Source organism: Akebia trifoliata, chromosome 5, assembly GCF_017979445.1.
Source record: "Akebia trifoliata isolate Shusen 1 chromosome 5, ASM1797944v1, whole genome shotgun sequence".
Taxonomy (NCBI): domain Eukaryota; kingdom Viridiplantae; phylum Streptophyta; class Magnoliopsida; order Ranunculales; family Lardizabalaceae; genus Akebia; species Akebia trifoliata.
The window spans coordinates 4,033,137-4,049,832 of NC_141379.1; the positions used below are offsets into that span (position 1 = coordinate 4,033,137).

Consider the following 16,696-nt stretch of genomic DNA (forward strand, 5'->3'; position numbering starts at 1 on the left):
AAGCTTTGATACATTTCAGGTAGAGTGGTTTCAAATCTCGGTTTTACATCTCATAAGAACGAGATGAGTTGTCTTAGATGAATCATCTAATCTCGAATAACTCTCATTTCACATGAGATAAATCATTTTATTCGATTTATAATATTTATTAGAATCGTGCTGAAGTGACCACAAGATTAGACCTCATGTTGCACATCTTGACGTGAAAGTGAATAGGAACTATAAATGCTTTTTCACTCATACATCAAGGAAAAACATTTATGATTCTCATACACTATCACGTCAGGGTCTGCGATATGAGGTCACTTTAGCATGTAAATAACCATAACATTTTTTTTTATATAAATAAAATAAATTAGAAAATGTTTGGTCACTATCACAGAGGTGATCTAGTCACACCTTCCGATACGCCTACCTTACTATTATTTCACTCCTGTTAGTAGCCCTACCTTCGACATCTTCTTCGTCGTGGTTAAGGTAATGGCTTTGGATTTTTGGGCATGGCTTGAGTCGATTGTGTTTTTTATTTAGATAAAAAAATTAAATTATAAAAGAATAATTATTTTAATAAAAATACAAAACATCAATTTTCGACTCACTTTTGATGGCTTGGCTGAAGTTTTCAAATATCACATGAGAGTTGCACATTGAATTTCTGCATCATTCATGAACAACAACAATGTGAGTTGGGCGAGTCATCTCGCCCCGCACATCAGATTTGAAACTTGAAACCATGTTAGGCAGAGATATAAATAATGCTTCTAGAGAAATATTTCAAACGTGTATCTTTCCATTTCAGCCTATCGTTGTAGGCAAATAACTTTACAATGTACATCGATTCTCACGTTGCTTACGTGTCCAGCAGGAGTCTTCGTCGTATGTTCTCTGTCCAACGTGAGTTGTTCCTAAAAAAAATCCATGGACCATTTTGTGCGAATTCAAGTCATTTCTGTTTTACTCGACGAGTATTAGTTTCCCGCGACTCGCGACAAGGAAAAGACGCCGACGCTTCGCTGCTAAATTTGTTCCTCCTTTAGGGAGTAGAATACCTTTCCCCAACTTCAAAATCTGATGCACCGCTATGTTTTGGACCCATATAAAATTACTTACTGGATAACTAATTTGAAAAAAAAAAAAAATAAAAAAATATTGAAATCAAAATCCTACAACTAAATTTTAAGGGGTCATTAGTAGCTATTGGAAACAATAAGTAAATTATAATATTAATTAATTTAAGATGTTTGGGAAGAACATAAATAAATATTTGTTAATAATGACAAAAAATAAAAATAAAAAATCTATTTTCACACATTCTTTCTTCAATACCTTTTGTCCTAAGATGCTCTAATCGAACCTTTTTTCTCTTATTCATATTTGTTTGTATTGCACTTTATTCATTTACAAAATCCACCTGAGGACTCAAAATATTGTCGAAGATAAATCATCCCTCTTTCTACAAAACACTGTGTTTTTGTCAAGAGAATAATAGGTACTAAGATTTGGTATCATTGTCAACGAGTGGGTTTGAGATGGATCAACTCTTAAACCAACCTTGAAACATTGGGTTGTACATTAGAGTAGATTTAGATCCCTACTGAGCCTAAGTTGGCTAAAGCCTAGTTCGACGCCTGAACCTGACTTGGCATGATCCTAAAATTTTATAAAAGAAAAAATTTCATTCGTGCACTCTTCTAAGTCAATATAGTTAGAGATTTGAACTTCGATTGTGGAATCAACTCTCCACACAAGGTAAGTTAGCACCTTACTTTTTTCGTTAAAAGACAAATAATTAAGGGTATTATTGAAAAAAATGTTTTGGAGAATACTAACATCTTTTTGAAGTCTTGGACGTTAGTGTATTTAATGGAAAAGACAGACGTATGTTAATCTTTTACCTAATAAATATATTTATTATACTCTTAGTAAATGTATTTATTATCTTGACATTGATTTTCAAACAAAGTATTTAAAATGCCTTTAACATTTATTATATCTTTATTTTTTTTCACTAAAAGACAAAATAGAAAGAAGATTATTGAAAAAAGAATGTCGTGAAAAATCTTAAGTGGGCCAATGAAGAAATAAGATTTCAAACCTTATTATTTCAATCGAGTTAGGTTTGACATAAATGAGCCAACGAAAAAAATAAGTCTTTTCATTGTCCCTCATCAAGTTCATTAAATACTTCTAAAATATTTGACCAACTAAAATCAAATCCCACTGTCAATCATCTCAGATCCATTGTTAGGCGATGGAAGCACCTTAGGAAAGATAGACATTATTGAGCCTAGCCTTCAAGCTTAAATTTTTTTTTTTTGTGGAGAAACCCACTTCTTTAAGAGACAGGTGTGACAAGTCCCACCATGGTTTGGCGAATATTTGAAACTCATGAAATGTCTCCTATGATCTTGGTATTCTCTGATAAATTAATGAAAAGTGATGTCAAATCCTCGACATAAAGATCACATACCTAACTATTGATTACCATCGATCATGAAAAAATATAACCATTTTTAGGTGAGAAGACCGAGGTCAAGGGAATCACATCACTTAAAATAGAAAGGGGTTGTCTCAAATATCATTTAAAGGGGTGGGTTCCAATCAATATTTTTGAACCCTTTTTCCCAAAATTAACAAATACATTTTATTTAGAGAGTTGCTATTGCCACACCAATTTTTACTAACACCACATCAACTATGCAATTTTTTTTTTGAGTAATGCTAGGGTGACACAGGGATTTACAATGATTCTCACATTTCTCACGTGGAGGTGGCCAGATAACCATAGTTACTTTTTATTTGTATCTCGATGAAAGACATCTATGACTATCACATCGATGCAGTGAGAATCACATTGAAAAACAAAGTCCCCCGAGAATTTCCATTTTTTTTAAAGGTGATTTATATAAGAATTGGTGTGGCAATAGTAGGTCTCGTTATTTATGGGACAATTAAATGCGTCACTTGTGACGTTTGTGTTTCATGTTCAAGCGGTAGACACGGGTAAAGTTGCTTGTGCGTTTGGTTTGAAATTGTGAGTGGGACCAATACTAATGCTATCTCCTCATGAATTATAGTACTTGTTTTTATTTACTTCAAATTACACGTGGCGCACATCCAACAGCTGCCATGTTGCTGAAGTCACCACTCACTCGTAGGCATTAAGTGTACAGTCAAAGGTCTGAATTTCAATTTTGAAACTTTGACTCAAATTTCGGCTTGACCAGTTGGCCTGAATAAAATTTGTGTCTTTTGACCACTATTTTGTCAAAAAGACTCGCAATTTGCTAATTATTAATATAATTTTCTGTTTTATTTTATTTTATATATTTGTGTAAAAATTTTAAACAGTAGATCTAATTAGTGGTTCGACCATGTTGGATCAAATTCTGTGACAAAATCAGTTCCGAACAGTGAACCTAGGTTACACCTTGATAAGACAAATTTGAGAAATCTTTGATTAAATCATAATATTTTGGTGTAGTATCAAATTAATTAAAGAATCATGATAATCTGACTATCGCACATGGCACACTTAATCGACTTTCCTGATGTGAAGAGCCATGGTTTTATAGGTCTTGGGATATATAATTGCACTTTTCCATAAAAAATATATCCTAAAAGAATCACGTATCTCGAGACATATAGATCTATGATTCTCAAACTTGTCATGGCAGGAGAGTCGATTGTATGTGTCATAGGAGGTAGTAAGATTATCACGACTCTTAAACTAAACTTGCACAAACCCATTAATCTATGATAGTTTGATCCAATCAAAAATATATATTTATTTAAGTTTTAAAATAAGATAATGCTAAATATGTGCATTACTTTACGATAAAAGTAATCCTTTTAAATAGTTAGATTCCCTTTTTTTTTTATTTTCACATAGGTTAATTTGTTCATGATCGATGGGTAAACCCGAATTTGAACCTAAGTTGTAGTATCAACCTTAGTAAGTAGGCACTTTCTCGAAAGTTTGGACTTTTGACTGATGTACATTTTCTTGAAATATTGGTTTTCAAGGAAATTTGTTTCTTTTTTAGCAAGTATAGTACATTAAAAATAATATAGTTATTCTACCTATAGACTTATTAAAAAAAAAAATTATTTAGGGACTCATGGCTGTAATTAGGTAATCTCTTCGTGAATAATGTTTCCAATTTATCTAATTATCGATAGATAATGCAATCTTTGAAAACGGATAATGCTTTGTGAAGGCAAAAATTTCAATAATTTTGAGATTTTCGAAATGTGAATTGTTCCTAGAGTTTAGAAGGCCATCACACTACGTCAAATAAGAGGGTAAGTTCGATGTCAAGATCCATCGAATTTAACCCTTTTTTCACATAGTAGTAAAAAGAGCTGCGTCAAATTTACCCATTTTTTCACACAATGAATCAATTAAATTAATCTGATGGTATTATTCTTCTCCGGGATGGTTTATGGTGAATGCGGATGGATCTTGCCTTAGAAATCTTGATATACTAGGGCATGGCTCTATTGTTACGAACTTAGGGTGAAATTTGGTTCAAGAGCATAATAATTTATTTAAGGATGGCATTTATAATGAAGCTGAAATTTGAATAATCCTTGTAATAAGTCTTTCTATTATTCCCAATGGAGGTTGGCAAATTGTAATTAAACCTAATAAGGTTTTGTTAGCTAGTTATGGAGTTGCAATTCCTTAAAGATTGGATTCAAGGATCAAAGATATTTAATGAAGCTGAATGATATTCGTTATCTCTCATACCCCTAGAGAGGGTAATCAACGAATGCGCTGGCCATTCATGCATTCCCATAAGGATCTTTTGGTTTATAGTTAGAAGACGAACTTTTTTATGATGTTAGATAAGTTCCCACTGATGATAAATTAGGCAATTTTTTCATTAAGGCTTGTATAGTCCTAGGGTATGCTCCTTGTAACATTGCATGTATTTCTAATTTTCTCATAAGTATTAAATAATAATAATAAATAAATAAAATACTTTAAGAGTACAATCATATAAATATTAATGCACAGGATCCCATCGGAACTCATCCTAAAAACTAATGAAGAATAAAATCACAGTTTAGTAGGATTAATTTACGAGCCTTTATAATATGACTCACCAGGTGGAATACTCAATTGATTCCCTGACGTAGACAAGTTCGGGAACCATAGATCTGTATGCCTCAGGATACATCACTCCCTTGGGATACACTTGTTTATGGGGAAGTGCATTAGTGTATCTTGAGACGTACAAATTTGCGATTCACGAACTTGTTATGTTAGGGAGTCGATTGACTATGCCATCTGGCGAGTCATATTATTACAACTCTTAATTTATATATTTTATGAAATAAAAAGAATTGTGGTAATCTGACTACCCCTCGTGGCATACTCAATCGACTCTCCTAACATTCTGGGAATCATAGATCTGTATGCCTCGGAATACAAAACTGCAATTCCCCATAAAAATGTGTTTCCCGAGGCATACAAATCTACGATTCCTGAACTTGTCATGTCAGGAGAGTTGATTGAGTGTGCCACGTGAGATAGTCAGATTATCATAACTCAAATAAAAAACTTGCGTTGCTGGTCATAGGTACATAGCACTAGATCGTCTTTATCATGCATGCAAACCAATGATTTAAAATCTGGACCGATGGTTCGATCGAGACCAATTGGATTTCCTATAAAATCGGTTTGATTCTTAATGAACAGTTATTTAAGTTGGAACCATAGGTTTTTTGAATATTGAGGGATCAACCATCCAAACAGTCGATTTCCAAGAACCGGTTATTCAAAAATATAAAATTTTCGAATGATTCTCTCTCTTGCAAAATTAGAAAATCTAGTCCCTAGTATCAAATAAATCTAGATTTTTTTAGTATCAAATAAATATAGAAACCTACTATGGCTAAAATTTATAACAAATAAAATATATATCTATCTTGGAATTTTGAGCACCAAATAAATATAGAAGCTTACTATAACTAAAATTCTAACAAATAAAATCTATTAATCTACTAAACCAAACATTAGGGATCTTTAAATAACTAAAAAAATATCCTTAATTAAATCAAAACTCTAACATTTTTTAGGGTTTCTTATTTTTCAAAAAATAAAATAGAACATTGAAATACTTGAAGTGTTGAAGAAAATAAAAAATTTGGGGAAAAAGAAAAATTTCAAGTATTTTGTTTCTTAATTATTTATTTTGTTGATTTCATCATCAAGAATTTATAATTTTTATTTATATTTTAATTTGATTTCATGGAGGTTGTTCTTCAATATGTTTACAAAGTATGTTACTGTTTTAGTGTTCTTGTATATTGACAAAGTAAAATAATATACTTTATTTATTCATCATGAATATTTCATGAAGATGTAACGAGAAAAGACATGATCCGTGTATATAAAAAATCAATTCGACCGAATTGATCTTCGGTCGGACCCTGGTCCAACGAGTTGAGCAAAATTTCGGTTTGGTCATCAGTTCAGTTTTCAAAACATTGATGCAAACTATTTTAAAATTAGTCCTAAATTCTTACTAATGTAAAAGTGTGGGAGATCTATGTAAAAATTAATCCAGTCAACTTTTCAACTTTTATGTTCTTTAGTAGAAGTATATGATGTTGACCCTATACCCTTACAAGCACGTAGTGGTCCTACATACTATGTCTCACGTTGGATCATCTATGTGAATAAATACTGCAAGCAGACCAAGTTTTTTATATTTCGATTTGAAGAGAGTTATATAAATTCTTTTGTTCATAGAGTAAGTTGTTCTTGGGGTTTTTCATTTTTAGGTTTTAATTTGTGTGTAACAAGATGAAGAAGTGTGACAAAGCTACTCAAAAACCTGACCGAAAGACCATGGAGAAGAACAGGAGAATACATATGAAAAGTCTGTGTTTCAAGCTTTCATCCCTCATCCCAAACCAAAATCCAAAAGTGAGATTCTCTTTCTCTCTCTTTCTCTCACTTACACACACACACACACCACACACACACACACACACACACACACACTCAATTTCTTACAACAATTTTTTTTTTTCTTTTTGGAATCTATTTTTGCATGGTTAAAGCTGGTGGGTTTTTCTTAATTCTTTCTTTTGTTTTTCTCTTATTCTAATTCACAACTTAAGAATGAAAGAATAACATAATTTGTTTGTGTTTCAGGAGGTGTTGACACAACTTGATCAGTTGGATCACGCGATCGTTTACATAAACAAATTGCGAGATCGTATGGAACAATGTAACAAAAAGAAACAGTTACTCATTAGTAGTAATGGAGATTCGATGATGATTGGCTCAAGAATTCCAATTCTTGAACTAAGAGACTTGGGTTCTGCTTTGGAGGTGATTTTGATAACTGGATTGAATAACAAGTTTCATTTTAATGAAGTTATCGGTCTTCTCGAGGAAGAAGGAGTTGAAGTTTTGCATGCCAGCTTCTCTGTTGTGGATGATAAGATTTTCCATACAATCCATTCTCAAGTAATCACTATAATCTTCATCTATGTTTGTTTGAGACTAATAAAAAATACAAGTTTAAAGTACTAATAGAATTGGTTCAATTTGATATTTGTAGGTCACAAGTTCTAGAATTGGTGTGGAGATTTCAAGGGTACATGAGCGATTGAAGAAGTTGGTTTACTGATCATCTCAAGATCTTTTAAACCACGTGGAGAGATGCACTAACATAAATGAAAGTTTCTGTCAGTGTCTATGGTTCTTTTATGGTGTGTATTGGTGGATTTATAATGTTTTTATTTAGGACTTTTCTAGCCTCAACCTACGATTGAGGCTCTCTATCAAACGGACGATTCAGATAGGAAGAAAAAATGCAAATTTTCTAGAGATTGGTACAATTTTTTGTAGGGATACATCCATCTTGGAAATCCCTAGCATCTCAAAAGTCAGTTTGATGGAAAGCCTAATTGTTGATCATGGTTTGTGTACCCAATTAATATTATTAATGTTCTATTACATGTTAATGATCTCTTCCCTTTGTCTATTCGTAATTGTTGAGGATGATAGAAATAATGTGGTGTAATAGATTATAAGGACCCAACAAGGGTTGCTAATCAGATGTAAACTATAGAACACTGGAATTTTATTTATAATTAGATGATATTACTATAAACCTCTAAACCCTAAACCCCGGACAAAAGACAAAACTCTAGCCAATATAAGATAACTCATCTAAATTAATCTCATAAGAATCTATATATTCTAATGCTTTATTACGTAACCTTCCTCAAACACATGGTGGTCAATGATCACGAGCTTAAAATAATCTTAATACTTGCAATCAGTTGTCCTCATCTTCGAAGAACATCACCATCCGGAGAGAGTTAAGACGTGTCTGTCTTTTACTTTATCGGCCTAGGAGGTCACCCATCTTAGTATCAGAAGTGAAGTTAGGATTTTGTCCACGTGGGGCAATAAGACACTTAATTTTTATTTCTTTTTTAAAATTTGTTGTGGGGGCATTAGAGTGGGATTTTGTTATCCACCAATGTAATCCTTCGCAGTACATAGCCACATAAATCTTATGTCTTAAAGATTTTTGTGGGTGCAAGTGCCCCCATTTTAAATCCTACCCTACTTAGTACTACTCACGTTGGCCATTTTGTCTGCTCTTGTACCTACCCCATTTATATAGGGACAAGATTGTCTGCCAACGATATAGGCAATGTGTTTTGAAAATATAGGTTAGAAGTTTCGAAATGGGCTGACTTTTAGTGAGATCATCTCCTATTAGTCCATTCTAACTCATATAGGACAAAACACATTAGTCATATTGTTCCTTGGCGAATGTGACCCATATATATATATATATATACATGGGTCCCGTTCAGCAACAAACATTTTGGCAAAACAATTTTCAAAACATGGGTGGTTAGAGGATGATCTCTACGGTGAGGAGATCATCCTCACCAAAATTCAGCCCATTCCAAAACTTCTAGCCCCAGTTTACAAGTTGAAAAATCGTGGACCGTCTATTTTTTGTAAACCATTTTTGATGGGATTAGAAGTTTTGGAATGGACTGATTTTTGGTGATGATGATCTCCTTACCGTAGAAATCATCCTCATAGAAAATCAGCCCATTCCAAAACCTCTAACCCATGTTTTGAAAAATGTTTTGCCAAAATGTTTGTTGCTGAACATTTCCATATATATATATAGGGTCCCGTTCGCCACCCTTAGTTTTACCACACACTTTAACAAACGCGTTTTGTCTTACATGAGTTAGAAGTTTCGGAATGAGCTGATTTTTGGTGAGGATGATCTCTATGGTGAGGAGATCATCCTCACCAAAAATCAGCTCATTCCAAAACTTCTAACCCCATCAAAATTGATTTACAAAAAATGGACGGTCCACGATTTTTCAACGTGTAAACATGGGGCTAAACATTTCGGAATGGGCTGATTTTTGGGGAGGATGATCTTCTAATCATAGAGATCATCCTCACCAAAAATCAGCTCATTCCAAAACTTCTAACCCATGTAGGACAAAAAACGTTTGTTAAAGTGTGTGGTAAAACTTAGGGTGCTGAACATTTCCCATATATATATATAAATATATAAATATATATCAAATCAGCAATGCGTGTCATGCTAGTTTCTACTATTATGAGTTCAAGACGAAGGGTAACAACACCCTTTCTTGAAAGACCAATCCAAGTTTAATTCATCGACTAGAACTCCATGTGATTGCATATATATAAACAAGCTACGAGTCAATGCCATGGTTGTTGATACATAGAATGCTTTTGATCCTATTGGATATAACTATGGGAAGTGTTCAGAGGCCCCAAAGAGAGCCAAAGATTTTTTTAAATAAGGGTTAGAAGTTTCAAAATGGGAGAATGGGCTGATTTTTTGTGAGAATAATCTCTACGGTGAATAGATAATACTCATCAAAAACCAACTTATTCCAAAATTTCTAACCTTACAAGTTGATGGATTGTGAATTGTCTGATTTTCGTAAACAACTTTTGACAGGGCTAGAAGTTTTGGAATGAGCTGATTTTTGATGAGGATGATCTCCTCACCATAAAGATTATCCTCACAAAAAATCAGCACATTCCAAAACCTCTAACCCATACATTGAAAAAACGCTTGGCTCCTCTCAATGCCACCCTATAACTATTAAATAAAATAGTGTGTAAAGACAGTATTATGAAATTCTCTTAGAAGGAAAATTATAAAATGAATAAATGATGCTTTGTTGATTAATGTATCATCTTTCAAGGCAGAAACTACAACTTTTAGGGGAGGATAAAATGATTTAGTTCAAAACTTAATCTAGATATGTAGATTTTTTTTTTTTTTTTTTGATATCGTGGGTATCCCCACTCTTCGGGTTGGACTAATCCCACGGTCACATGCACCACCCCCTCAAAAAGTCTTACGTGCTACAAGTTGAGTCGAGGGTCAACCGGACCTCGGAGGGTGGCCCAAAGAAATTCATAGCTTCGTGGGATTTCAAACACTTGACCTACTCTTCCTGAGGAGTTTATCACGACTTGGATTGCCACTAAGCCAACCCCTTGGGATTCAAATATGTAGAATACACATAAAGACCCTTGGTGGTTGGCTCAATGGTAAAACTAGCGATTGGGATTTGCTTTCTCTAATATTGTGTTCATTAGGCCTCTTGAATTACTATGTTGCACATGGTAAATTTCATGTGGTCGCGGCATGAGACCTTAGAGACTTGTCCCATCTCACTATGTGAAAACTAAAAAATTCGACATAAAAATTTGACATGCCAAGGCCCACGAATTTTAGAAACTGAATTTTGATAGTCTAGAACCGTCGAAATTATTGATGTTCCCACATTTGACAGCTTAGAGCTGTTGAATTTCTCTCATCCTTCATTAATTTGACAGTTTCGGCCCATCGAAAAAAAAATTTGACAATGAAAAATTTGACCTCTTGGTCCGTCGAATTTTATGAAATTTGATGGTCTGGACTATCAAATTTGGGCTTTTTTCACATTGTATCTCAAAGGGGGTGTGGGATACTCCGAGTTATAAGAAAAAAAAAAAAACAAAAAATAATACAGAGGAAGATTGATTCTTGACTAATCTAGATATAAGTTTGGTTATCAGGAATGGATCTTTATGAATAAAAATTGAGATTTGAAATTTACCATTTGATTGAACGGATTGTTCAATTATTTAGATTATTCTGATGATGCCTAGTGGAAGGGCTCTCACTTAACGGATAAAACTTACTCCAAAGATAACAATCTAATCTTCCCCAAGAATTCACATCGATGGGAAGGTTTGGTACCTCGATATCGGCTTTTTGCCATCTTGGGTTGTAGTATGTTCCAAGGGTTGGGTTTTTCGTCCATTAAAATAGTACATGAGTTGTGTTCGAAACGTCACGAGACAGTTTGGTCCATATCCGGTGTAAGCGTTAGAGCATTGAGAAGACTTTTCCTTAGTATGACCCTACGAGAGGATTGGGAAGGACACATTTCTAGTGTACTAATTATCGTGCCCACGGTAAACCTTGGGTAACCAAGTGCAGAGCGAATAATTGCAGAAAGTATCTAAGTGGTAATCCCAGCTCAAGATGAGTGCTCTTCTATTATGACTTTCCCAAAGCCTCCAATGTCACAAAATCATTCATGTTCAAGCACTTCAACCTCATTAGAAAATTAATTTTAACTATCTAATCTTATCTTTAATTCGTCTTTTTGAGTTGTGCCTTAATTCCTCTTATACTACCTTAGAAAAATTCTATCATCTTTTAGTTCAAAAAACCTATATTGTTATTTATATTTGAAGTAGTTAAACTTTCAAGGTTGAAAATGAATGTTAATTATTTTTGTTAAGATGACTGATTTTGTGAAGATAATCCAAAAGGTTTTTGATTTCAGGTTGAAGACGAGGCTAATGGGGTCATTTTTCATTTGCCTATTGGAGAAGACCGAGGTCAAGGTGGCATGTAGGCATTTTGGCCAATATTTAAGATACCTTATCTTTTAATGGACGGCATTGCATGATTTGACTCCAGTATTCTCAGATAGAATAATAATAAATGACCTAAATGCCCTTTCCCTTCAACCTATAATTAGAAATAGTTGAATTTTCTCTCCAAAACCGATGATCTTCAACATTACCATTTAACAATCTATGGTCTCCCCCCAAGAGAAAAATCCTAGCTTCACCCCTGGCCCATGCGGAATTGGAGTGACAGAAATTTTGTAATGCAACCTTTCAAAGCTCTGCTATCAAGATCACCTTCAATCTCTTTCATGGTTGAATGAGTCTTCCATGTACCTCTCACTTACCCAATGTTCCATTGTGTTTTCACCAATTGTTATGCATCCATAAGGTATCTACATTTTCACCTTATTTATTGTATTGTTGTGTTTCTATTTTTAGGAAATTAAAACCCAAAGATAGAGACCTAATTTAAATGGTATCCAACTAACCACTCAAAATCGCGGTTCGGATTTGCTTAGAATCCGCGTTCTCGAAATTTTGGATCGCCCTTTTAATCCTCCTAGCCTCTTTATACGTAATGAATTCCTGTTATAAACGTCCTTTAAAATGTTATTATTTTTTTGTAATTATTAAAATACAACCTTTGATGTTATTACCTTCAATTTATCTTAAAGACTTGTTAATTAATCATATAAGTTGATCTTTTCATGAAATATGCAAAAACAACTGAGTTGGTTAATGGGTCTTAGCCAACTAATTTTTATTTTATGAAGTTAGTGGATCTAATACCCTAATTAATAAACTCAACAAGCCATAAAAACTAGATTGAGGGAATTTTTTAGTTTTGAATACACGTGCTATCAAGATGATACCAACTTGAGGATATTTTGGAATTGGGCACTCTCACGTGTCTGGGCCCGCACCCACTTCACGCGCTTCTAAACGCGGATTTTGATGTTTTTGCGTCAAAAATATGAGTTTCTGTTACAATTGCGTGTTTGATAACGCTTCCGAAATTCGCGTTTCAAGATTTTTAACGCGTATTTACAAATTTAACCGCTGTTTTCAAAAGCGGATGAGAGCAGCTTCGCATAACTGCGTTTAAAATTTTAAAGTGAAATGACGAACATACCCTTCGTCATTTATCATATTTCCAATGAATGTCCGCGATAAAATCTGTTTGAGTATCGTTCATCCTCATCAATCTCTCTCTCTCTCATCAATTTCGACAGCAGCGGCGAGCCAACTCATTGACGACGACGAGAGTTTTTCCGATCGAACCCATTGAAGACGACGACGTTGTCTTCGTTCAATCGAAACCCATCGACGTCGTTGTCTTCTTCTCTTCGGGTATCCTCATCAACCACAACCACAACACCATCCTCACCCACACCAACAATCACACTCGCACTCGCAATCTCACGCGTACCCAAACCCACACGCGCAACTGCAACAACAACAACAACAAACGCACACACATGTTCAACCGCAGAAAGCCGCAGATGTTTTTGCTCCAAATGTCGCAGCGGCCACTACTGCCGAAACGCCTAAAGAAAGGTTTGAACTTGCACCCATTTTCTGATTTTATTGAATTAGGTCAGGAAATGGAAGTTTTCTACATTTAGGGCTTTCGTTTGTTTGTTTGTTTGAATTCAAATTCAGGGCTTTTGTTGTTTCTTTACGTTTTGTATTACAATGGGTGATGCAGAAAGTTTGAAGAATTTAGTTGCAAAATTAATGTTAGACATTAATTGAATTTCTATTTTATTTTTAGGGCAGACATTTGGTAGTTAGTTTGAGAAGAGTGAAAATCTGGAATTGATTCTAATATTGCTTATATGTTGTTTGGTTATTTATATTTCACCTATTATTATTTGTTTTTCATGTATAAATCATCATTCTTTTCCGCTTGATTTGCAGAAAATGTTGAGTTTAGAGATTTATTTATCTCTGGTTCAAAGAGATTTATTTTAAGAAGATAGTTTTGCTGGTCTTAAATGTCTAGTCTTTTTGCTCTCTTTACATTGATCACTTTCTAAAATTATATGTTATCAATTCTATAAAAACTGTTCCTTAATTGAATGTTCAAAAAGCCATTCAAGTCGCCAAGTGAACTCGGTCTTCTTTAACTGGGTAATAAGTGAGTTGATTTTCAAGCATCTTCTATTAAACATAAAAAAGATTTACATTTTTGTGGGGAATATGGCATTATTCCTTTCTGCATTTTGGGCATTTGATTGGGAATTTGGGATTGTGTGCACTTATAATGTGAAGCCGCAGATTATGTGGGGTATTCTTGGCATTGAGTTTTAACAGGTGTATAGAGAAATAAAAGTGGCTGTATGGCATAGGCGACAGCTCGGTCAGTTTGTTATGTCTGTGAGTGGTAATGCCACGGACCTGTCTCCCGCCTTTATCACTTGTCTGTAAAAAGGGGGTGTAGAACTGTGGCTATTAAGATGCTCACGTGTTTTTGTGCATGTGTTGACTTCCGTTCATGGACTAGGCTTCCTACCTTTGAGTAAGATTGAGTCAAGAGTTGTTGGATACTTTGAGCTGCATTTGTTAAGGCAATAAGCTTTATCCCCATCATATTATAAGCAAATAAGTTCAAGCATATTTCCATGATCTTCATCTCTTTTATATCTATGATCACCATCTTACATGTATGGTGCCTCTAGAAAGATGCAAGGTCGGTTTTAGTCCTGTTTGAGGTAGGTGTAATAAAATAAAATTCTATCCTTGTTTTTGTTGTCACTGTTTATATTTAGGATCTTTTATTTTTTATTTTTATGTATAGCTCTTTCTTTTTTCCCTAGAGTTAAGATTATTTGTTTGGCGTAGTTGTAGCAACCATATATGTAATCCTTTTAGATCCCACAGAGTCATGTTCGATGTTCGTGGTTAATTCTATCTTATTTTTCAATGAAATATCTCTCTTCTTGATGCATACACATTTCTATTGGTTTAGGGATTTTCCAATATAGGTCATACACTCATACTTTTATCATGTGGAGTACTCCAAAGGTTCTATTTGTATCTGTCTTTTTTTTATTTTTATAAGTTGTTAAATCTGTCTATTTCACATATATTCTTGGTTACCTATATGCACCCCTTGATATGTCTATGAAGGCGTGGATGTTACTTCTATGTGAAATATCCGTTCTATTTTTATTTGTTTCACATCTAATTGCTGGATAATCCTATATATTCTACAACAAGCAAATTGGTTTCTTCTGCCTTTTTGATGTTTAGTGCGCCTATATCTTTATTATCATAATGAGAAAAATCAAGATAAGAGGTGTCTTGTTCCCATAGAATATGAACGACATCTACGTGCCATGTTTGAATAGGAGTTTAAAATGCATCGGACTCCCAACCAAGATGAAGCTGTTTTCTTCATTGCATGCAGTCCAAAGGGAACACTCCTTTGGATTATGACTCATGAGAGAAGGCCAAATATAAGTGGTGACACCAAATTTTGGAAACCCAAGAATGTCATATCTTTACATTCAAATACTAATCAATCAAATTACAATCTCATTATCCCCATATCCCTATAATCATGTTAGTAAGAGATGTAAACTACAAAAACATTTATTATTATTATTTATCTTTAAAAATTAATTAATTATGAAAATCTTAATAAATTACGTGCAATTGATCAACTCCAACGTATGACCTATACCACTACCCATCCCCTTTCAATTGCAATTTTGGTTCGTGGGGTCCAAAATGTGAGTCTCCAACACACTACCTATCCAACAATATATTTTTAGGTCATTAAATTTTCAAGACCCAAAATAGGTAACTCCACTTAGTTTTACCCATCTTTTTTTAGGAAAAAAATTTAGACTATCAGTTGGAATGCCTTCCTCATGGATACCCAAAGTGACGATCCATAAGCACTTGATGACCCATAAATGGGTATGGGTGTGGATATCTCTCTTGGAGTTGCTCTTAAGAATCCCTAACATCCCAACGGTCATGTTGATGTTAATGATTGAGGCTAGCATTTTGATGATAAGACTTTGAGATTGTGTTATGTACAATGTGAATTATGCAGGTATTTTGTTTATCAGGAAAATTTCATATGTCCATTTTTAAGAGGAGATGCTGTCGAAATTTCTATAGAATTATAAATTTTTCTATAATTTTTATAGACATTTTAAAATTAAAATAATAATTATTTTAATTTTTATATAATTTTATTATATTTATATATATTTAGTGTAATTATATAATTATAGGGGTATTCTGATAATTTTTAATGTATTATGGGTGCATGATCAACCTTAAGGGTATTTTGGTCATTTTACCATAATACAACAAATTTTTGAAGCTGTATCAAGCAGTAATTACCAGATTCTGACAGCAGATGCTGACAACACAGCACTTTTAGAAAACTCTATCAAGCAAGCTTTTCAGTATCTCAGATTCTGACAGCAGATTCTAACAGTAGATTCTGACAGCAGAAGCTGACAGCAGATTCTGGCAGCTGAATCAATCAGGCCCTAAGGTTTCAATCCTCAGTGCAAAGCATCTGAACTCAATTTTTATTAGGTGCACACCAATATTGGTTTTTAAAATTTTCCAAAATTTGCTACCATGCACGTGGAAAACTTAAAAGAAATGAGGTCCTTGTAGGTTTCCACTTTCCATAGTTCATTAATAATAGGCTAGCAACACTTTCTCTCGTTAAATGAAAGGACAATAGGTTTCTCTCGTGTT

General features: G+C 33.9%; 1 protein-coding gene across 1 annotated transcript; it reads left to right on the plus strand.

Moving 5' to 3' along the window:
• The first annotated feature begins 6,715 nt into the window (after positions 1-6,715).
• Positions 6,716-7,989, plus strand: LOC147401097 (transcription factor bHLH162-like). Its single transcript, XM_086441552.1, has 3 exons — positions 6,716-6,940; positions 7,172-7,489; positions 7,584-7,989. Exons 1-3 carry the CDS (start codon positions 6,818-6,820, stop codon positions 7,650-7,652), a joined length of 510 nt encoding a protein of 169 aa, XP_086297678.1. The 5' UTR covers positions 6,716-6,817; the 3' UTR covers positions 7,653-7,989.
• Positions 7,990-16,696: the final 8,707 nt, after the last annotated feature.

What these genes read in the sequence shown, in the direction of transcription:
- LOC147401097 (XM_086441552.1), top strand. Translation starts at nt 6,818, where the DNA reads ATGAAGAAGTGTGACAAAGCTACTCAAAAACCTGACCGAAAGACCATG. An exon ending in TCCCAAACCAAAATCCAAAA is followed by an intron (nt 6,941 to 7,171) that starts GTGAGATTCTCT and finishes TTTGTGTTTCAG; the next exon opens with GAGGTGTTGACACAACTTGA. An exon ending in TCCATACAATCCATTCTCAA is followed by an intron (nt 7,490 to 7,583) that starts GTAATCACTATA and finishes TGATATTTGTAG; the next exon opens with GTCACAAGTTCTAGAATTGG.